The 21628-nt window shown below is 57.0% G+C and overlaps 3 protein-coding genes across 4 annotated transcripts; 2 read left to right on the forward strand and 1 right to left on the reverse strand.

Moving 5' to 3' along the window:
- Positions 1–295: 295 nt before the first annotated feature.
- On the forward strand, positions 296–4167 carry FAM219B (family with sequence similarity 219 member B; the record flags this gene model as incomplete). The annotated part of the gene is made up of 6 exons (XM_082290840.1): positions 296–391; positions 2022–2124; positions 2380–2464; positions 2807–2884; positions 3154–3202; positions 3355–4167. The coding sequence occupies 6 exons, from the start codon at positions 296–298 to the stop codon at positions 3511–3513; spliced, it is 570 nt and encodes a 189-aa protein (XP_082146966.1). The 3' UTR covers positions 3514–4167.
- A 190-nt stretch (positions 4168–4357) lies between these two features.
- MPI (mannose phosphate isomerase) lies at positions 4358–8987 on the reverse strand. 2 transcript variants are annotated; one of them, XM_082290838.1, is made up of 8 exons: positions 8860–8987; positions 7484–7611; positions 6990–7190; positions 6767–6908; positions 5795–5977; positions 5511–5684; positions 5198–5406; positions 4358–4843 (listed from the first exon to the last, which is right to left on the reverse strand). In XM_082290838.1, exons 3-8 carry the CDS (start codon positions 7182–7184, stop codon positions 4625–4627), a joined length of 1122 nt encoding a protein of 373 aa, XP_082146964.1. In that variant the 5' UTR covers positions 7185–7190; positions 7484–7611; positions 8860–8987; the 3' UTR covers positions 4358–4624. The 2 variants fall into 2 exon arrangements, with proteins under 2 accessions (XP_082146964.1, XP_082146963.1); XM_082290837.1 differs by lacking the exon at positions 8860–8987 and adding an exon at positions 7931–7966.
- Positions 8098–21337, forward strand: SCAMP2 (secretory carrier membrane protein 2). Its single transcript, XM_082290839.1, has 9 exons — positions 8098–8216; positions 13287–13367; positions 13869–13958; positions 14725–14842; positions 15518–15646; positions 16075–16234; positions 16745–16846; positions 18822–18939; positions 20012–21337. The coding sequence occupies exons 1-9, from the start codon at positions 8160–8162 to the stop codon at positions 20156–20158; spliced, it is 1002 nt and encodes a 333-aa protein (XP_082146965.1). The 5' UTR covers positions 8098–8159; the 3' UTR covers positions 20159–21337.
- The last annotated feature ends 291 nt before the right edge of the window (positions 21338–21628 follow it).

Here is a 21628-nt window from a genome sequence, read left to right on the forward strand (position 1 = left end):
AAAAAAAAACAAAAACCAAAAGTGGGTGGGAGGAGAAGGGCACTACCTTGATTCTGTTGTTATTTTCCTCCTAGAAGAGGGGAATTTTCTGGGCAAGCAGGAATTTCGTTCTGCACAGCGGGCTCAGGGCAAGAGCCGCTCGGGGCAGGATCCCCCGCGCTGCCGTCCCGCGGTGCCGCCCCACCCCGCATGCGCCGCAGAGGGGCGCGCCCTTTCCCCGCTTCCCATTGGCTGAGCCCCGCCAGCCCCGCGCTGCCATTGGCGGGCGGGCCGAGGGGCGGGGCCAGGGCCGGCCATGGCGACGGGCGGCGGCGGAGCCGGGCCAGCTCCCGCTCCCGCTCCCGCTCCCGGTCCCGCTGCGAGCGGAGCCGGCGGCCGGCGGGGCCCGGGGGTACGTGCGATGTACGGGAGTGCTGGGGGTGCGGGACTGGGAGGTGAGCGTGGGGCTCTATGGGGTATGTGCATCGTGGCTATGGGGCTGTCTGGGATATCTGCATTGGGGGTATGAGGCTGAGGGGAGCGCGGGGCGGTAGGGGGTACGTGAATAGGGGTGGTATAGGGCTGAGGTATGTCCGTGGGGCGGTAGGGGGTACGTGAATAGGGGTGGTATAGGGCTGGGGTGTGTCCGTGGGGCGGTAGGGGGTACGTGAATAGGGGTGGTATAGGGCTGGGGTGTGTCCGTGGGGCGGTAGGGGGTACGTGAATAGGGGTGGTATAGGGCTGGGGTGTGTCCGTGGGGCGGTAGGGGGTACGTGAATAGGGGTGGTATAGGGCTGGGGTGTGTCCGTGGGGCGGTAGGGGGTACGTGAATAGGGGTGGTATAGGGCTGGGGTGTGTCCGTGGGGCGGTAGGGGGTACGTGAATAGGGGTGGTATAGGGCTGGGGTGTGTCCGTGGGGCGGTAGGGGGTACGTGAATAGGGGTGGTATAGGGCTGGGGTGTGTCCGTGGGGCGGTAGGGGGTACGTGAATAGGGGTGGTATAGGGCTGGGGTGTGTCCGTGGGGCGGTAGGGGGTATGTGAATAGGGGTGATATAGGGCTGGGGTATGTGCAGGGCGGTGGTATAGGGCTGGGGTGTGTCCGTGGGGCAGTATGGAGGGTACATGAATAGGGGTGATATAGGGCTTGGGGGATGTCTGTAGGGCAGTATGGGGTGTGTGCACAGGGGGTGTAGGCCTGGGTATGTGTGGAGGGCAGTATGGGGTATGTGTGGGGGGCAGGATAGGAGCAGTAGAGCGGGGAGAGTTCGTCTTTCAGAGTTACCCACATGGAGGCACAGTGCTGTATACGGCGCGTGTGTATATATACGTATGTACACACCCACACAGGTGTATCAGCTGGCTAGGGAGGGGTATGGCACATCCAGAGGGATCTGGGGGGCCGCTGCCTGCCCAGTTACTCCCACGATAAGGCTCTGCCCTGCTAATTCCAGCTTAAGACACTGGGGCTAATCCTGGCTGTGCTCTCCAATCGTCATCCCAAGTCCTCTGCCTTGCTCCTTTAATTCCACATCCCTCCTGTGCCAGCTCTGACTTTCCCTCTATTTTCTTCATTCCCTCTTACGTTTGTGGAGGTTTTTTCCTCCCTCTTGACCTCAGGAGCGCTGGTTCTCCTGGACAATAATTGGATAAAAGGAGAAGCTTGAAAGGCTCAAACCCCAAATTAAAATAAGCTATCCTTACATTTGTGTTTGATTAACCTTTCAGTAAATCTCCTCCACCGCCTTTTCTCAAGTATTACTGCAGCTAGGCTTGCACAGGAACTGATGGTGGCTACCTGTGCTTTTAATTAGCATCACCATTCCCAAATAATCCTTTCATCTGCTAATAGATCTCCTTATTCCTTTTCCTCTCCCTCCTCCTGGGCTGGGGAGGAGGAGCTGTCCCCCCCGCCGGCTGACCTAGGGACAGATTCCCTGCTGACCTTGAGCTCCCAGGAATGCTTGGGTGCTCTGAGATGCCTCTGCTTTACTTCATCCACATGGAGAGATGCTAAATATGCTTATTTCACCTTTTTTTTTAGCTGATTTGGGCTGAAAAGAAGAGGCTGAACAAAGGGACAGATGTGGTGGAGAAAAGGGGTCCGTACATCATGAGCAAACCTCCCTCCATTCAGGCCAAGCTGAGTAAGTGATGCTTGGTGGACTCTGCTGGGATTTTGGGAGTCATTTCCACCTCTCTGCCAGAGCTGGAGTTACCAAAAGCCCTTTTATTCCTTGGTGGGATAAAACCTTTATAAAAACCCATAGAGATGCCTTGGAAAGCACTGCCCTGTGCCCATGCTCACGTGCAACACGCTCCTCACCCATTCCCCAAAGGAATGCGCTTCCCTTTGGGAGCACTTGGGAATTTTTATCTCTGTCCCTGTGCTTGGCTTTCAGAGAGGCAGCGGGAGCTGGCAAAGGCAGCGCTGCGAAGGCAGGGGCTGCTGGGGGGACCCACTGCCCTGAAACCGACTCCTAAAAGGTCTGATCCCCTCTTCCTATTCCCAAAATGTATTCTTCACTTTTCTTGGGGAGACTGGGAAACTCAGAGGATTAAAAAGAAGAGTTCAGGACCTTATTCTGCTGGCTCTGTTTGGCCAGGAACATCCAGTACAATAAAATATAGTGCTTTTCTCTTTATTTTGGGGATGATTTGGTGGTATGGATTTATTTGGCTATTCTGGAGTTTAGCTGGTGGTGCCCCTGGACAGTGCCTGGGTGGGAAGGAGTGGGATTCCTGCCCTGGCTCCTCAGCCTGTCAGCTCCATGGATGTGTTTCCACATAAAACATCTGTCCTGGTCTCACTCCTCTGCTTTCCGACAGGTCGGTGAAGTTTAACAAGGGCTACACAGCGCTCAGCCAGACAGCTGATGAAAACCTGGTCTCCCTCGACTCAGACAGGTGAATATCCCAGGATTTTGGGTAAATAGCCCACGATTTTGAGGATGGCAGTGCTCACAGATGGCTTTTTTGGGGGGATGATTTTCCTTGTCACTTGTAGAGCATCCCTGATGGCACTGGGCACCTCAGAGCAGCGAAACGCTCCTGTTGTCCCAGATTTCAAATATCCCTTGGGGTTGCACTGCCAGCTCCTTTTCCCCCCTGAATTTCCCTTATCTGCATCCTAAAGTCCCCATTTCCTGGCCAGCTCTGTTTCTTTTTTCCCTTAGTGACGGGGAGCCAGGATCTAGGTGTTCCTCAGGATACTCCTCCGCTGAGGCAAGTGTGGGGCTTTGACTCTGACACTGCGGGGTCCCCACGGGCTCCCTTGTTCCCCTGACCCCTCGAGGCTCTGCATAGGGGCTGGAAGCGTCACCCCACAGAGCGTGGATGTGTGTCCATCCCGCAGAGCCCCACTTTGTCCCCTGCAGCAGGTGAACCAGGACCTGAGCCGGCAGCTGCTGCAGGATGGGTACCATCTTGATGAGGTCCCCGATGATGAAGACCTGGATCTCATTCCCCCAAAACCCGCTGCCTCCTCTTCTTGCCCCTGTTGTTTCGGAGAAAATCTCTCCTGTGTGATCCAGTAGCTGCACAAGAACAGGTCAAAATCCAGCACTTTTTTTGTCCCGTGGGATGGCTGTTGGGTGTCCAGGTCCCACGCCAGAACGGTGACACGAGGACTGAATGATGCTGCTCATGGCAGAGACCAACTGACCCCAAAGGACTTCTCCTTACACTCAGCAATATCAGGGAGAGGTGGCACAGGGACATTTTGGTGACCTGGATGGGACCTGGCACTTGGCTGGGGTGGGAAGGGAGGACAGGCAGAGCCCGGCACCTCCATAGGGGTATAAAGGGAAGGATTTGGGAGTTTCTGGGGTTGGAGCTAATGGCTTATTCCCATTCTCCTCAACGCTGCTTTGATGGTGATGCACAGCCCAGACCCCCTGTCCCAGCTCCCCACAGGGCTTGGAGTTGGCGGGGCTGGAGAGCCTCCCTGCTGCAAACCATAAACGCTGCCTTAAACCATGGTCCTGCTCTATGACATAGAGGACAATCAGCTTCTTATACAGAATCCTTATTTAAATATTTCATGTCAAGAGACATGAACTGGTTGGGTGGGGGGCACATTTGTTTGTTTTTGTATTTTACTTGTAAAAGGGAGCACTCAATAAACTGGATCTCATTATTCAGAGGGGGTGCTGGTGCTGTGGGGGGGGGACTCCTGTTTTCCTTCCTCACATTTTACCCCTTTCCTGTGCCTGAGGAGCAACAGGGGGTCACAGCCAGTGTTGGGGGGATTCTGGAGCTGCTCCCAGCCTCTCTGGCCCCTTCCATCCTCCTGCTCCCCCCAGCACACTGCCTTTTGCCAGGGACAAAGTCACCTCTTTATTCACAGCACTGGAGGCTCTCCCGCTCCATCACCCCCCCACGCAGCCCCCTTTTACAGCCAGGGAAGGGTGACACTGGCTGCCATCAGCCAGGCTTGGGAAGAGCCCACCAGAAGCAGCAGAAAGCCTCAGCCTGCTCTGTGCCACATCCAAGGAGTCGATCCATGGACGTGCTCTTTCTATACATCAGGGCTGGTTTGGGGATTTAATGGGTGGAGGGAAAACTTTCAAGCGAGAAGACTTTGCCCACACCAGTTTCTATCTACTCAAACATGGAGCGATGTGGAGGAAGTGTCCCAGGTCCTGCTCAGAGGAGGCAGCAGGCTCGGAAGAGCAGCATCCCATCGGGTGAGGAGAGGTGGAGGGAGATGCTCTCGTTGGCCGAGATGAAGATCACGGAGCCACGGTGCAGGGACATCTCAGAGGCTGCGGCTGTGGAGGTGCCCACGGCTGTCCCTTGGATCACCAGCAAGATGCTGGCAGAGTCCATGGCAGAGATGAGGTACAGCTTGATGGAGGCAGGGATCTGCCAAGGGAAATGTCACTGTGGCTGGAGTCTCCCTCAGCTTTCCTCCTCCCTGGAGAGCTGGAAGGGGGTTGTCCCCATTCCCACCCCCTTGCTGTGCCTGCAGCAGCCCAAGCCCAGGACAGTCAAGACCTCCTCCTGGTTCTCCCTCTGCCCAGAGCTGCTGGAGAAGTTGAACAGGCTCCAGGCAGAGGGAACAGGGGAAGGATAAAGAGCCAAGCAGCCCATTATGCCTGAGCATCCCTCCCTCCTTGCCGGGACACTAATTACAAAGGGGAGAGAACCCCAGCCAGCACCGGGGTGTCCCACCTGGAGCCCAGCCGGTGTCCCCAGCGCGGCTCTGTCATCGCTCACCTCTATCCTCATGATGGTGAAGTCTGGCACGGGTGGGTCATAGAGGTAGACATTGGGATCGAGCTGGCTCTGTGCAGCGGGGAAGATCTTGGAGCTGCTGGGTGCTGGTGTGTAGTTGAGCATCTCACACAAGGTGAGCACATCGATGAACTTGGGGGTGAGCCCAGCACGCACCGTGTTATCCGAGCACGCCATGATCTCCACGCAGTCTGCGGGGACGAGGCAGTGCTGTCAGCCCACCCCAGCCCTTCCACACGTTCCCACAGCCAGTCCGTGCAGGATGCTGGGTTAGGAGAGCCCCCCCGACGCTCACCTCCGTGCAGGTAGGCGTGGGGCTCGTTGGCTCCCAGGAACATGGCCTCCCCTGGCTCCAGCCTCACCAGGTTCAGGAAATAAATGGTGAAGCAGCCGATGTCCCCCGGGTACTGGGAGTGCAGCCGCAGCAGCAGGTCCCCGTTGCTCCCTGACGTGTCCTTCCCTTCCGCCGCTGCGCAGGAAGAGACCAGGCCCAACATGGGGAGAGAGCTGGGGGTGCCCCGGCCTCTCCCCTAAACACAGCCCCTCGAACCAGTTTGGGCTGTCACAGCCAGGACTCACCTTCCTGGGAGATCCTCCTCACCAGCATGTTCAGCTGGTCCACAAAGAACTTCTTTTCGCTCTTCATGAGGCGGGTGAAGCACACGCGGAGGGCGGCCGAGACCCCGCGGGGGTCGTCGCTCCCACTGCGCTCCAGCTGCTCTGCTGCCACCTCCCCGATCAGCGCCCGCAGCTCAGGGACGTCTGCAGGGCCAGCCCCAGTCAGAGCCAGTCCCCCACCCCAGGGGAACACAGCCCCAGCACCCCCATCCCAGGGGAGAACAGCCCCAGTCAGAACCAGCACCCCCATCCCAGGAGAGCACAGGCACCATCCCCACACTGAATCCCATCCCGGGGGAGCACTGTCCTTGCCCTGAACTCCATCCCGAGGGACCACAGCCCCCATCCACACCCCAAAGCCTAACCCAAGGGACTACGGCCACCATGGCCACCCCAAGGGAGCACGGCCCTCATCCCCATCCTGAGCCCCATCCCAAGGGAGCACGGCCACCATGCCCACCCTGAACCCCATCCCAAGGGAGCACGGCCACCATGCCCACCCTGAACCCCATCCCAAGGGAGCACGGCCACCATGCCCACCCTGAACCCCATTCCAAGGGAGCACGGCCACCATGCCCACCCTGAACCCCATCCCAAGGGAGCACGGCCACCATGCCCACCCTGAACCCCATCCCAAGGGAGCACGGCCACCATGCCCACCCTGAACCCCATCCCAAGGGAGCACGGCCACCATGCCCACCCTGAACCCCATCCCAAGGGAGCACGGCCACCATGCCCACCCTGAACCCCATCCCAAGGGAGCACGGCCACCATGCCCACCCTGAACCCCATCCCAAGGGAGCACGGCCACCATGCCCACCCTGAACCCCATCCCAAGGGAGCATGGCCACCATGCCCACCCTGAACCCCATCCCAAGGGAGCACGGCCACCGTCCCCACTCCAGGGTCTGACCACGCACCCTCCATCCTTACTCTGAAGGAAGGAGACAATCTCCTCCACAGGCCGGAAGCCACACATGCCCTCGAAGGGGGTGAGGGCGATGGCCATTTCGGGCTTGTGGTTGGCATCGGGATAGTGCTCAGGGAACTGGGCATGGAGTTTCGCTGCCAGCTCCTGGAGAGGGGGGAAAGGAGCTGGGTGACCTCCCCAGGGACACGGGGTCCAGCTGGGCTGCCCATCCGGGGCTCTCCCTACCTTGTTGGGGTGCGCCTGGACAGACAGGGCGGTGTTGACCGACAGCACCTTGAACAGGAAGGGCAGCTGTCCCTGGAAGGCATCCTTCACCTTCGCCCCCAGGCAGGCAGGGTTGTCAGAGATCCACTGGCCCAGGGTCTTTTGGGGGATGCGGTTATCCCGGATGAGGGCATCGCCCCGGGGGTGTGTGCCCATCCACAGCTGCGAGACACCAACAGACAGATGGCACCCTGAGCCGGGCAGCCAAGGCGGATGACTTGGGCTTTTCCAGAGGCTGCTTGGCCCCGGAGATGATCCTTAGCAGCTCCCTCGGGGGCTGAGTCATGCCGGGCTTCTCTCCAACCCAGGCACCCCCCAGGGGACATGAGACAGCTGGGGGTCAGCATCACATCCTGACAGGACACAGGATGGTGAGAGCCGGGTGGGATGAACACAGGGATGGACACACTGATGGGACGGAGACACGGACAGAATGGACACACAGACACACTCACCTCTGCGTAGGGCTGGTCAGGCTGGATCTGGACCAGGGGGTCACCACTGGCCACCAGCTTAGCCACCTCGCTTTCCAGGCCCACCTTCCCCCAGGAATAGTTCTGCACCACGCAGGAGAGGGGGAACACTGCGGGAGGGAAGTCAAATGTTAGCAGGGCACAGAAAGAACCCCCCCAAAATCCTCCCGGACACCCCCAAAGCCCCCGGGGCAGGGTGAGAGGGTGTCAGGGAGGGAGAGGACCACGGGCTTGGGAGGAGAGAGTGTATGGGGGGATGATTTTCAACAATCACACGGCGATTTGGGGGTACTCGGGCCGGGCGCAGGAGTCACGGGCCCACTGCCCCATCGCCCTGGGGGGGTCCCGGTGGGGGGGTCCCCATCCCCGTGGCCCAGCCCGGGGCCCCCATCCCCACCGCGGGCGGTGGGTGCCCCGTGCCCCGCTCACCCCGGATCTCCGCCATGGCTCGGCCGGGCAGGGCCTGCCCCCCTCCCCTTCCCCCTCCCCTCCCCCGCCGTCTATAAGCGCCGCTGTGACGTCACGCGGCCACGCCCATAGGGTTAACCCCGCGCGAGCTGTACGCGCCGCCGTGACGTCACGCGGCTCCCGGTCACGCGGCTGCCCCGGAAGCGCCAGGAGCGGCGGAGGCGGGAGCGGAGCGGAGCGGACCGCGCCCATGTCGGGCTTCGACACCAACCCGTTCGCCGACCCGGTGGACATCAACCCCTTCCAGGTGGGCGCGGGGCGCGGGCGGCCCCCCCCTGGCCCGGCCCGGCCCCCCGTACCCCGCACGCCGGGACGTGGCACTGACTGAAGCGCCGCCGGCCAATGGCGGAGCCGCTGCTCCGCGCCGCGCCCAATCAGCGCGAGGGGGCGGGACCAGGGGGGCGTGCGGCGGCCGCGACCCTCGGCCCCGGGGGCGGCCCGGGACCCCCTGCCCGAACCCCCACCCGGACCGGGGGTCCCGCTCCCCTTCGCTGTCCCCCAGCTGTGGCCGGAGATCCTGTCCCACTCCTCTGCACGCCCCATCCTCCTGCCCGCCCTCCCGCCGGGGCCGGGGGTCCCGCCCCCCTTCCCTGTCCCCTAGCTGTGGCCGGGGGTCCCACTCCCCCTCCCTGCATCCCCGTCTGGCCGGAGCCGAGGGTCTCGTCTCCCTTCTCTATCGCCCTTCCCCGGGTCCCCCTCTAGCCCGGACAGGGGGTCCCGAGCCCCCCGCGCCGCCAGGGCCGGGTGTCCCGTCGCCCTTGCCCAGCTCCCCGCAGGTCACCCATGAGCGGCCCCCGCGGTCCCGCCCGCTCTGTGCCCGGACCAGGCTGCTCCTCGTCTCGAGGAGGGGCCTCCCACCACCTTCGCAGCCAGGCACGGTCCCCCCTCACCTCCACAGGCAGTGGGGAGAGGGTTTCCTGCCTCTCAGGATGCACAGCAGCTGTGAATGCCTGAGCTGTGGGCTTGTTCAGAGTAATCCATTGCTGGAGCTCTCTTGGTCGTGCTGCCTGGTGGTCTGGTTGTCCGCTGGCTCTCTCTGGGTCTGTTTTTAAGGTGCTTCAGCTCTTAAGAGTGACTTCCTAAGGCAAAGCTGTGGATTTCGATCAAAGCAGGAGATTCCTGTTAAGGTCACTGAGGACTTGGTCTGTGTTCACTGGGTTTCTTCTCTCTGGGATTAACCTCTGCAAATTGGGGTCATTTATGCAGGGAGTTGGCCTGGAACGGCCTCTGGGACACAGTGCCTGTGCGGTGGTGTGAAAATCAGTGTCTGGCCTTGGGCTCCTGTCTGTGAGCTCAGCCTCACTTCTGCTGCTTGGCTGGGATGTGATCCACAGGAAGGAGTGTTTTCCTGACCTTGGATTTCTTTGTTGGTGAAGCTGAGTCTTTTGAGGAATCAGAGTGAAAAAATTCTTTCTCTTCTTCCTCACTTTTATTTTAACATGGTCTTGTGACTCTGAGGAATGGGAAGGGTTGGGACGATCGTGTTCCTCTGATGTTTGTTCTGAGGGGTGGAATATATTGCTGTTCATGGACATGGGATTTGTTGCTGCGGCTCTGAGGAAGTACATATTCCTAGAATCACAGAATTGTTTGGGTTCGAAGGGACCTTAAAGCTCATCCAGTCCCGCCCCCTGCCATGGGCAGGGACACCTCCCACTGTCCCAGGCTGCTCCAAGCCCCAATGTCCAGCCTGGCCTTGGGCACTGCCAGGGATCCAGGGGCAGCCACAGCTGCTCTGGGCACCCTGTGCCAGGGCTCCACCTCCCTCACAGGGGAGAATCTCCTAATATTCAATCTGATCTCTGTCAGTTTGAAGCCATTCTCCCTTGTTCTGTCACTTCAGGCCCTTATAAAAAGTCTGTCTCCATCTTTCTTGTCATCTCCCTGTGCTTTGTGCACATTAAAGCTGTCCTGGTATCTGACAGAACAGGGCCGTGCTCACTCTTTATTCACTGTTCAAACAAAAAGAGGTCGAAGGTGATTTCCAGCTGGTAACTCCCATGTCAGGCTCACTTCTTAAGGACGACTAACATATGTCCCACCCTGGATTCCCCTGTGACGGCTCTTTGCAGCTCATCTGCTCCTTGTGGAAGGTTCTGTAGCCTCCTTTCAGGACTGTGAGGTTTTGTCTTGCCTTTTTTTTTTTTTCTAAGAAAAATCCCCCAGTCCCCAGCAGCTGGTTGTGAAGAACTTTTGACTGCTGCTTGCTGGAGCCTCGAAGCCTTGTTGGTCTGATTTGAAATGCAATCCCAGCCTGTGGGACAGCCTGTTCCCTGCCAGGGGCTGGACCCAGGTGTTGGCTCTGTGCTGGGGTGACAGTGTCCCACTGACACCCCCTTCCACGTGCTCTGGAAGGAGCAGAAGCATCCTCACCCTCCCAGCCCCGCCACACTGGTGGATCTCTCTTGCCACAGCACCAGGGTTGTCCCTCCTTGCTGGGGATCCCCAGATCCTCCAGTCCTGACGTGACCAGGATCTTTGCCTTTTTGGGAGACTTTGTTCATGCTGTTTGTTAAGCTTTGTGTAAAATAAGCTGCTTTGATCCTGTTAAAAATATCTCTGGCTTCTCTGTTACTTATTGTAACCAGTTAATGAGAGATTATTAACTTCCTTCCTTTATCTAGTAACCTGCTGGAAGTGGCAGCTGTCTCCAAAGCTTTGGTCCAAGCCTCAGACAGAGCCGGAAACTTCCATCCTTTTCAGAGATGTCAATAATAAAATCCTCAAGATTTCTCTCGGTGCATCTTCCAGGCAGTGGCAGCACTCTGAGTCTGCAGGACTGGTTATATTTGGGGCAATCCTGTGATATTTTGACAACTGCGTTAAGTTCCAGGTGATTCTAGGTTGAGCTCTTTTTCCTTGATCTCATCTAAAGAGGCCTCTCATTTTGTTTCTTTAATCCGTGGGAACAGAAGGAAAAGAAAAAATAGAATTTCTTGCACAAACCTGTTGTATCCAAACGTTTCGGCAGCGCGACAGCAGCTTCCTATTTGCTGCATTTGAAAATAGTTTTAATATTCATGGCAGTGCAGTTTGGTTGAGATGTGGAGTTACTCTGTGCTGGGGGCATCTGAAGCCATGAAAAAATGGCATCACACGTCCCTGGCACTTGAGGAAGTGCTGGTGGAAGGGCAACAAATGAGATCTGCTCGCTGGCATCCCGCAGGTCGAGCCATTGATTTGTGAGCTTTGTGGCTGGACACACCTCCTGTGGCTCCGAGCGGTTCTGAATTCAATCCCTGTCTCCTGATCCCTTCCAAGCACCAGGCCCATGCTTGTTTCAGGAGGCTCAGCTGCCTTTTTCTGCGTAGCTGGCAGAAAATAACTGTAAAACATGAAGTTTGTGGGCACCTCCTCGTATCTCTGCGTTCCTGGTGCTCGCTCATCCCGCACGCTGCCTGCTCCGGGCTCACGGAAGCTGCTGCCTGTGTATCACCCTCTGCTTTCCTTCCTGCCCTACCCAGGCACATGTCCAAACACTTCAGCTTTGTTGCACATTCCCTCCTCTTTGGGTTCCTATTTTAGACACACTTGCACAATAGCAGGCGAGTTAAGCTGAGCTGCTGTGCCTTGGCCTTACGGCCTCATTAAGTGATTTTTTTTAAAGCTGTGCAGTGGGATGAGAGCTTGTCTGCCTTGGGAGTCAAACTGTGGTGCAGCTGAAGCAGTGGTGCTGCTCTCCCTGCCCTTGGAGAGCCTCCCGCTTTCTTTTGGGGTGGAGGTGAGCCCAGGGAAGTAAAATGTGTGTTTTATGGTGGTACTGTAGCATTCCTCCTTATTCCGAGCGCTTTCCTGCCAGCCTGACCACCCGGGCTCTCCAGAGGGTCATGCAGCTTTCACTTTCCACCTCCCATGCCTTGAAGGGAGTTTCTCTTCCTTGTGCAGTTGTCTTCTGCTGGACTTTAGTCCAGCTGGGGCTCACATGTTCTGGACTGAAGAGTTTGTGCTGATGCGCAGCATGGTCGTGTATGAGGGGAAGGGTCAACTTGTGCTGACAGCCCTTATCTCTGCACAGCTGAAGCTTCCAGAGGACTCAGGAGCGAAACAAAAGCACGTTTGATTTCCAGCATGGCAGTCCTGCCGGTTCTTCCCACTTTTTGCAGCCCTTCCTCCCCGAGCAGCAGCATCCGAGTGCTCGGAAGGCGCCGTGCCTCAGCCCGGGGTGATTCACAAACGAGTGCGACCTGTTGGCAGGGAGTGCCTGCCATGCAGGAGCCGGGGAGCTGCTCATTAACTGCTCCGTGTGCATCCTGCTCGGCAGAAGGCTGCGCTAGAACCCCGGGAATGGCTCCAGAGGGCTTTTCCTGCAGCGCGCCGGCTCCGGCAGCCCCTGCACGCCCCGGCGCAGCCTCGGTTGCTTCTCACCCCATTAAGCACTAAATTACGAGGACTGGTCTGGACACTCGAGTTGCTGAGGGAGGGATAAGGAGCCACTTTTTAATTTTCTGACCCACACCCAGCTCTCGGGTTGCCAGGCAGGAGGATTGCTGAGTTCAAAAGGGCCTTGTTTCTGGAATAACTGCGGAGAGGAGCTCCAGAGGGCAATGTCTGGCTGTCCGAGAGGAATTTCTGCATGGAAAGCAGTGTGTAGAAAAGAAGAGATAGAAACAGCTGCGTGCATTGCAGGTGAGGGCAGAGAGGTGTTCTCAGAGGTGCAGAGAGCCTGTTTTTAAACATCAGAGGATTTGATGGAGACAAGTGGGAGGTGCTGTGAGCAGAAGTGAGAGCTGTTATGCCAGCAGCATTAAAACCTCCTTAAATAATTGGTGTCACACCTCCAGCTCAATTTTCCTGAGTGTTTCGTTTCTCCTGAGCAATCACTGGCATTTTAGCTTGCTGGCATCTCTCAGCCAGGATCAGTCATATCTAAAACCTCATTTTGTGTGGCTCTGCTGTACTTTGTGGCTCCATGCTTGCTTTGTGAGGCCCAGCAACCTGCTGATCTGGATGAATCCAGATCCCTGGAAATTAGGAATAACTTGCTGTAGGGGAGCAGAAGTAACCTGCACAAAGCACGTTGTGGTTGTTCAGACATACCTCTTGGCTGAACAGGAGATTATTTCTGCTCACAAATCTTGCCTTGCTGGTAGTCACCTCCTTGGATATTTAAATTCCATGCCAGCCAGGGCCATCCCCCTGTGGCAGGGATGTGTTTCACCACCTCCAATTCCCAGCTAATGAGCAGATGGAAGGCAGGCAGCACAGATAGGATGGACCTGATGTTCTTAAAGGCCTTTTCCAGACTGGACAATGTAATGCTGTAAGTGATGATACCCTGTATGCAATGCTGATTTATCCTTGTGCTCTCTCCCTCCAGGACCCCTCGGTGACACAGCTCACAAACACCAGCCAAAGTGGCTTGGATGAGTTCAACCCCTTTTCCGAGAGCTCCCAGCTGGTACGTGCCACGTGTCTTTGTGCTCTGCGTACCTGGTGGTGGTTTTAGTGGTGTAGAAGTTCCCTTGATAGGCGCAGCTTACAAAAAGAGGGATTCTCAGCTGATTTCCCCGTGGAATGTGGCTCGTGGCACGCAGGAGCAGGCAATTGCTCCTGCAGTGGAGCAGTAATAAGCTCCCAGCCGGAGCTCTCCACTGGCGTGGAACAGCTCCTCTCCAGCTGGCTGCTGACTCGCAGGGAAGCCACGTGAAGTGTGAAGGGGAAGATGGTTTGTGGCAGGACACAGCAGGATTTATTTGGTCCCTGGGCTGGGAGCTGAGCTGTCCTGGCAGTGCCGCTGATGGATGGCTGGGAGAGCCTCATCCGTATTCCCTGGCTGCTGCCACGAGCCAGGTGGGAGGAGGAGGACAGGAAGCCGGGATCTGTGGCTTAAACAATTCACCAAGAGCCTGCTGTGTTTCTCCTGCCATGTTTTTACCTGGTTGCCTTGGTCTCTGTGCAGACGAATGCGGCGCGGACGACGCCAGCGGCGCAGCCCTCGGGCCACTCGCAGCCGGCCGTTCTGCAGACGTCTGTGGAGCCCACTCCACAGGTATGGCCCTTCTCTGCTGCCTTCCCAGCCTCCACGAGCTCCCAGGGCCTCTGGGAGTACAGGGCAGCGGGGTTCCCCGAGGTGGTGACTGGGAAGCTGCAGGTGATTTTTTCAGCTTGCAGTTGCGAGGCGGATCTTTATAGGGAATACACTCATGCAGTCCTTCTTCTATCTCCTTCCCTGTCCCTCTGGTGGCAGAGCTTGCTTTGCCTTATGTCCTGTTGGCTCTGGCTTCCCTCTGGAAACCCTGGAATGTATCCTGCTAACGCTTTTAGCTTCATTCTGGTGTCTGGTCAGACACGCTCCGTGCCAGGAGCATAAATGCAGGTACCTGACTGCCAGGACCACCCTCATCCAAAGAACTGAGGCTGCTGGGAGAAGGAATCATTCCTCAGAATACCAAACAGATAGAAGAGATCCTTAAGAGGTGTGGTAGGCAGTTGTCTTGCACTTCCTCTCCGAGGTGGCAAGGGAATTGTCCTGGCAAGCCCAGGAGCCCTGCTCACCACTCTTGTGAGGTGCTCAGAGCAGTGAGGTGAACTGAGGGGTAGAAGAAGCTGTGGATAAGCCTCCTGAGGGCTCTCCCAGCCCTATCCCCCTGCAGGATAACGTGATTTTGTCCTCCAGTGGCAGAATCAAGACGTCTGAGGCTGAGTTTTCATGTCACCCTGTGCCCTGCTTCCCTCCCAGCCTGGCACCTGGTGGTGCCACCGCAGCCCGGCCCCAGGCAGGGCTGACCCCTCTGATCTCTCTGTCTCCTCTCCAGGCCGTGGCTGCAGCGGCACAGGCAGGGCTGCTCCAGCAGCAGGCAGAGCTAGAGAGGAAGGCAGCTGAGCTGGAGAAGAAGGAAAGGGAGCTGCAGAGCCACGCAGCCAGTATCGACCGTGAGTACTGACTCCTGCCCGCCCTCCCTGGGGGCCCAGGGCAGCCTGCGTTGCTTGGTTTGCCAGGAGAACTCCAGTCCTCCTGTGGCAACCCTTCTGGGAGCAGTGCCTGGCATCCCACAGCTTCCATGATGGGAAGGCAGCTCAGAGGTGGGGTGCTGGAGGCAGCTCTGCTGGGTCCCTGCCCTCGAGTGTGCTCTGAGCTGCCTTTCACCACCAAAAGCTCTCAGACCCCGATCTGTCCCTGTGTCAGAGCTGGTGAGCGACACTGCCCCGCTGAGGCTTCTCACTGAGAGCAGCAAAGCTTTTCTTTTCAGCCTCAAGGCTCTCTTAACCACAGGAACCCAATATTTCCCCCTAATCTTGGTTTGAAGTGGCTGAATCTGGGCGTGCAGGGCTGAGGGATGGTGGTTGTGATGGCCCTTTGGCCAGTGCGGCCGAGTTCTGCCTCCCTCAAGGGAAAACCCCCACACACGGCTGGTCTGCCAGCAGTTTATCCCATTCCTGCTGTGCTGCCTGCTCAGCCGTAGGAACTGACCACCCCCCGGGCTCTGCCAGGGGTTTCATGGATGAATTAAACAATAGCTGGACGGCTGCTTGGAAATTCTGGGGTGTGAATTAGTCTTTCGGCGAGAGAAGAGCAAGTGAAGAGCTGCTCCTTCCTCCCTTCCACAGCGAGGCAGAACAACTGGCCGCCTCTTCCCAAGAAGTGTCCCATCAAGCCGTGCTTCTATCAGGATTTTTCCGCAGACATCCCAGCTGACTACCAGCGGATATGCAAGATGCTCTATTACTTGTGGATGTGTAAGTTAATGGCTCGAACGGCGGTCAGAATCCTTTCTGAGGAGGTTCTGTGTGCAAAGCTTGAGCTCTGTCACACAGTGAATTCTGGTGGTGTTGTCTGCAAGGCTAAAATCGTGTTTCCCTCCTTTCTTATGAAGGTAAATGTGAAGAACCCCAAGTTTATGCTTTGGGAATAGCTCGTTCATGACAGAATTTTAATTGTTTAATGGAGGCTGGAACGGCTATTTAAGATTTGGCCGTAAGCATCAGCGTCTGATGAGCTTCTTAGGTCAAGCTCTGTTTCCTCTCCAAGGGGGGCAGGGAAATTAGATGGCCCAAAGTCACCTTAATTTCTGCAGCTCTCCCTGTGTTCAGTGAGAGGTTAGGGATGCCTTGGAGTTCATAAGAGCTTGCTGATGTTTTTTCTCTCTCTCTCCCACCCCAAACAGTGCATTCCATCACCCTGCTCCTGAACCTGCTCGCTTGCCTGGCGTGGTTCACAGTCGACAGTAGCAGAGGAGTAGACTTTGGTCTCTCGATTCTGTGGTTAATTTTATTCACCCCTTGTGCCTTTCTCTGTTGGTACCGACCAATTTACAAGGCTTTCAGGCAAGTGCTGGGTTTTTTTCTGTAACGGGGATGTATCTCTTAGTGGGAGGAGCTTTGGGTCTATCTGTTCCCATCGTGTATTGCCTGCAGGATTTTTCCAGCTCTTTGCATCATTAGATAAACCAAACCACTATGTTACTAAACATATTAGATCTGTCTGATAGAACTTAATTATGGTGGTCCTTTTTCATCCTGAAACCCAAGCCTAGGCAGACACAGGGCACTTTTGATTCACTTTTTATTCGCTTTGTTCATTTCTGAGACACTGTTTGGTACATTGATGTTGGGCACGCTGCATTTGTGGAGGGAACTGCCTTCACCCCATCCTGCACTGGGCAGAGCGTTGGATTTGCAGTGGACACATTTGGGTGCCCAGTTCCTCTCCAAATCACCTCTCCTCAGGAGCTCTTCCCTGGAGAAAGGAGTTCACTGAAGTTGTTCCCCTCCTCTTGGAGCAGGGACTCAGTGCAGGGATCACGGGTTTCACTCCTGCTGCCATCTTTCCCGCAGGTCTGACAGCTCCTTCAGCTTCTTCGTCTTCTTTTTCGTCTTCTTCTGCCAAATAGCAATCTACATCATCCAGGCTGTCGGAATTCCTGGCTGGGGAGACAGGTAAGCTTGGCTTTGCTGCCTGCCGTGCCACAGATCCTTTTTCTCACCAGGGCTGTGACTGGCAGGAGCTCTGGGGCCTGTTTCTGACAGCTGCCTGTTCTTTCTCCTGTGGTTTTCCTCTCTCAGCCCAGGCACAGCCGTGGCAGGTCCCAGCTGGGCTGCCTCCCTGCTCTGCTCTTCCCATCCTAGTCCCAGCAAAGCACGTTCCTTGGCGGCTTCGGTGCAGATGGGACTGTGTGAATTACTGGATGTTGGGAAGGAATCCTTCCCCATGAGGGTGGGGAGGCCCTGGCACAGGGTGCCCAGAGAAGCTGTGGCTGCCCCATCCCTGGAAGTGTCCAAGGCCAGGTTGGACAGAGCTTGGAGTGACCTGGTCCAGTTGAAGGTGTCCCTGCCACCCTGCCACTTCCAACCCAAACCATTCTGTGATTCTGTGATAACTCTTCCATGCCTCTTCTGTCGCCTTCTCCCTCACTCAGCACAGATCATATTTGCTCCTCTAGTGTGAACCGGACCTGCCTTGTTTAAACTGGAGCCTTCCCTGCCATCTGTGTGGGGCTGAGGGATCTCTGACCTGAAATCTGGGTACTGCTCAGCTAGATACTGCTGCCACCAGCCTGACTCTGTCCCCAAACTCTTCCTGAATTTCCCTGGAGTGTGTTGGTGGTGGGCTGAGATAAGCAGGGAGGGTTTTAGCCTCGCCCTTTCTCGATGACATTGTCCAGAAGGGTGAGCCTGGGCTTCTGGAGTGGGTCCAGCAGCCTCGTGTCAGCAGCTGTGCCCTGCAGGGAGAGCACAGCCTTTCCTTTCGCCTTGCTGCCCTGGCTGCAGCTCCGATTCCGCAGTTAGGGAGCACAGGGAAAAGGTTAGCAGCCCGTGGTGGTTCTCCTGAGGGGAAGCCTTCAGGTGGGAGCTGCTGTCTATTTTTGCCCGCTGCCTGCAGAAGGGCTCGTGGGCAGAGCTGTCCCCGGCCTCCCCCCGCTGCCTGAGTCACGGGGAGGGGGCACTCCGGTTTTAGTCTGGCTTGGAGAGGCTGCCTGGAGCTTTCTGCTCCGTTTCCTCCCGCCAGACAGCGTGGATATTTTTGGCTGCAGCGCATGGTGTGCCTTCCCACTTCCCTGAGCCGCGAGAAGCGGTGCCACACATCGGATGGGACCCTTTGGCTCGCTCCGTTCCCCCTCTCCTGGTGGCACACGGCGTGCTTGGTTTAGCAGTTGGAAAGGTTCCTTTCTCCAGCACCCAGGAAGGTGTTCGGAGTGAGGTGTCTTGGTATTTTCAGCTGCAGCCAAGCGCTGATAACTCCTTGAGTTCTCCCTGCCCCTTCCCTTCAACAGCTCCCAGTGTCTGTAACTTAGAGTTGTGGAATCACAGACTGGTTTGGGTTGGAAGGGGCCTTAAAACTGACCATATTCCACTCCCCTGCCAAGGGACACCTTCCACTATCCCAGGCTGCTCCAAGCCCTGTCCAACCTGGCCTGGGACAGTTCCAGGGATGGGGCAGCCACAGCCTCTCTGTGCCAGGGTTTCACCACCTCCATCCCTTCCTGCCTCTTCCTTTCTGCTCCCAAGCCTTACATCCCTGTCAGGGTGACACACAGGTCCCGGCTCCAGATCTGCCAGCTGATCCCTTCCAATTTAGCTGTTCTGGCCTATCTTTACCCCACTTGGCTGAATTTTGAGAAGGTGACCATGGAAGTCACTGTTGGCGCCAAGGGTATTGATTTTGCTGCCTGAGGGGAGGGCACAGGGCTGGAACGTGGGTGGGATGAGCACAATCCTCCTCTAACAATGCTGATGGAAACTCCATCCCCAAAACAAGGCCCTGGATGAGCTCCAGGCTCCTGTTTCCACAGCTTGTTATCGCTCCCCTGTAACCTTCCCCTGAAGCACGTGTGGGTGCCTGTCCCTCCTGTGCTCCATCTGGTGCTGTGCTGGAATGCTGTCCATGCTCAGCCCGCTCTCCTCTCCCTGCCAGCGGCTGGATTGCGGCGCTGTCGGAGGTGCACGGGAACCTGGCTGTGGTGGTGATCATGATGGTGGTGGCAGCGTTCTTCACGCTCTGCGCCGTCCTCTCCCTCTTCCTCCTCAAGCAGGTGAGTGGCTTGGAGGCCAGCAGAGCTCAGGCTGCTCCCAGGGGTCCTGGGTTTGACGCCTCCATTTGCCTGTCTGGGAATGATGATGGGATCGGGACACTGGTGGGTCAAGAGGTTTTAAAGTATTTTTGCTTGTGCTTCCTGCATTGGTGCCAAACACTCTTGAAGCGGGAAGGAGCCTCCCTTTGGAGCTGTAGAATCATGGAGTGATTTGGGTTGGAAGGGACCTTAAAGCTCATCTTATTCCCCGCCCCTGCCAAGGGCAGGGACACCTTCCACTGTCCCAGGGTACTCCAAGCTCAGTGTCCAGCCTGGCCTTGGACACCACCAGGGATCCAGGGGCAGCCACAGCTGCTCTGGGCACCCTGTGCCAGGGCCTGCCCATGCTCACAGAGAAGGATTATTTCCTGATACCCCATCTAACCCTGCCCTCTGGCAGTTTCAGACCATTGCCCCTTGTCCTGCCTGGAGCTGGCAGAGCAGAGGTGGCCGTGGCTCTGTTCAGAATCCAGGGCCTTTCAGTCACTGCTCCCACAGCGCTGTGGGGCTGGTCAAGCCCTGGTGGGATCCCAGCGAGTGCCTTCCCACTTGCTCCTAAGCACAGCCCTCCTCCCTCCTCCTGCCTGACCACAGCAGGGCAGGATTTCTGCAGGCACAGCAGAACTGGAGCTTGGGGGAAGGCGAGGACTGGGCTGATCCTGTTTACGTTGGTGCTCCCTTCTTTTCTCCTCCTTTTATCTCGAAGGAAATACCTGATGCTGTTGGCACCTTCAGGTCCTGCCCTCCAGTAAATGCTGGGTTAAGTCTGTGCCGTCACAGCGTGGGGAGTTTTGGGTCTGAAACCAGCGATTTTGCCGAGACCTCCGCATTTTACAGCAAATGAAGGTCTCCTGCAATCTGCAGCACCCTGTGCTGGGAGCGATGGAGCCACTGGCTCCAGCCCATCCTCTGCAGCTGCCAAGGTGGATGGTGCCATGGTTAGCAGCAGAGCCAAGGAAAAGCCCGGTGTGCGCAGCAGTCCCACGGCCGCGCGCTGGTCGGATTCATTCCTTCCCTCCCCTTTCGTTCCCAGGTGCATTCCCTGTATCGGCGCACAGGAGCCAGCTTCCAAAGGGCCCAGGAAGAGTTTTCCCAAGGCATCCTCACCAACAGGAGCTTCCAGAACGCAGCGGCCGGGGCGGCCTCCTCAGCTGCACAGAGTGCTTTCCGGGGAAACTAGCCCTTCCCAGGAAAACCAGCCCTTCCCGGGCTGCCTCCCTCTCGCTTCCTCTGCCCTCGTCTCCCCAACCTTCTTTTTTTTTTTTTTTTTTTTTTTTTTTCTAAAAATGCACTTTTTGGGGGTACCATGTGAGCTCTGTGATGCCGACACTCCTGATGAGAAGAGGTTTTTTGGCTTCAGCTGAGCTACGGTTTTGATGATTGGTTTTCCCTGTCTTGTTTTTGGGTGTGGGGACATGGGGGAAGACATTCTCTGAGGCAAATATTCCTCTCTCCAGGACCTTCCGGGTGTTTGTCTATTCCTCCCCTCACTCTGTCTGTAGCAGGAAGATGAGGGGAAGCAGGTTTTTGATTTTAGTCTCTCTCTTCTCTCGGCCTTTGCTACGAAGAATTTGATTATCTGCTGTTTTGGGAGGGTTTTATAACGTGCATGTAGTTTATGTCGTTAATTTTAAGAACAGAAACTGTACTGTTGGTTTATTACACTCACACGATGCTGTATTTTGACCTCATAACTGCTCGGCTTCCTGAGAGCCAGAATAACGTGGCATGAAGGAAAATCTGGGAGCAAGGGGGAGTGTGGGGGGATGTATTTCTCCTGGTCCCCCCAGGGCTCATCCCTTGCTTCCATGAGGATCCTGCAGGTGACAGCCCTGGGCACAGAGAGGGGGAGAAGGGATCAGTGGGGGCTGAGTCTTCTCAGTGACTCAAAACCAGGGCAGGGAGGGGAAAAGGGATTTTGGTTTGGCTCCCAGCTCTGAGTTGGGGCAGCTGAGGACACCGGGCCACACAGTGCCTGTGATGCCCTTCTCCAGCTAACCTTGAATGAGTCTTTCTCCGGGAAGGCTCCTCCCTGCCTTCCTCCTTACGAGTTTAGTATTTTTTTAGCTGGGAAGGAACTGGTTTGATGTGTGTTCAGCTGCATCCCGAGGGGGGATGTCCCTTGGGATGCGGGTGAGGCGCAGGGGTGGAGAGGGGCAGATTCGCACCTCTCCGTCCTTCAGCCCCGTGTTTTGGGTGTCGGGGAGGGGGTTTAATGCAGATTTGGCTTTGTGGTGCCCCTTTGCCAGGGTGGGGGTTGTATTAGGCCCCCATCCTTTGCTGGCCAGGGGCGGCGGGGGGGCGCTGGGATACAGAAATCAGCATTTTTACACCCTTTTCCTCCTCTACTGTTGGGTTTTTCTCCCCGCGTCTGATCTTTTAATGTTTAAAAAATTATTAATAAAAAAATGTTCACGTGGTCCAGACACGGTGCCCGTGCCAGGGGGAGGGGGCGTGGCCACCGCGACGGGGCGGGGCTGGGGGCGGGGCCTGGGCGACAACGGCAAGGATGGGGCGTGGCCAGGGCGGGTGGGGGCGTGGCCAGAGCGCTCGGGGGCTTGGCCTGTGCGGTAACGACTCGGTGTGGGCGTGGCCATGGCGGCCGGGGGCGTGGCCATGGCGGCCGGGGGCGTGGCCTGGGCCGCGGCGC

Source organism: Coloeus monedula, assembly GCF_965178545.1.
Source record: "Coloeus monedula genome assembly, chromosome: 14".
Lineage (NCBI taxonomy): Eukaryota > Metazoa > Chordata > Aves > Passeriformes > Corvidae > Coloeus > Coloeus monedula.

Bases quoted from the DNA above. Each gene is read 5' to 3' on its own strand.
- MPI (XM_082290837.1), bottom strand. The intron at 5,685-5,794 runs GTGAGTCCTGGC...CTTCCTGCGCAG, and splicing joins GAGGAGGATCTCCCAGGAAG to CGGCGGAAGGGAAGGACACG. The intron at 5,407-5,510 runs GTGAGCGTCGGG...TCGTCCCCGCAG, and splicing joins CCACGCCTACCTGCACGGAG to ACTGCGTGGAGATCATGGCG.
- SCAMP2 (XM_082290839.1), top strand. From the start codon at position 8,160: ATGTCGGGCTTCGACACCAACCCGTTCGCCGACCCGGTGGACATCAAC. The intron at 14,843-15,517 runs GTGAGTACTGAC...TCCCTTCCACAG, and splicing joins CCACGCAGCCAGTATCGACC to CGAGGCAGAACAACTGGCCG. The intron at 18,940-20,011 runs GTGAGTGGCTTG...TTTCGTTCCCAG, and splicing joins CCCTCTTCCTCCTCAAGCAG to GTGCATTCCCTGTATCGGCG.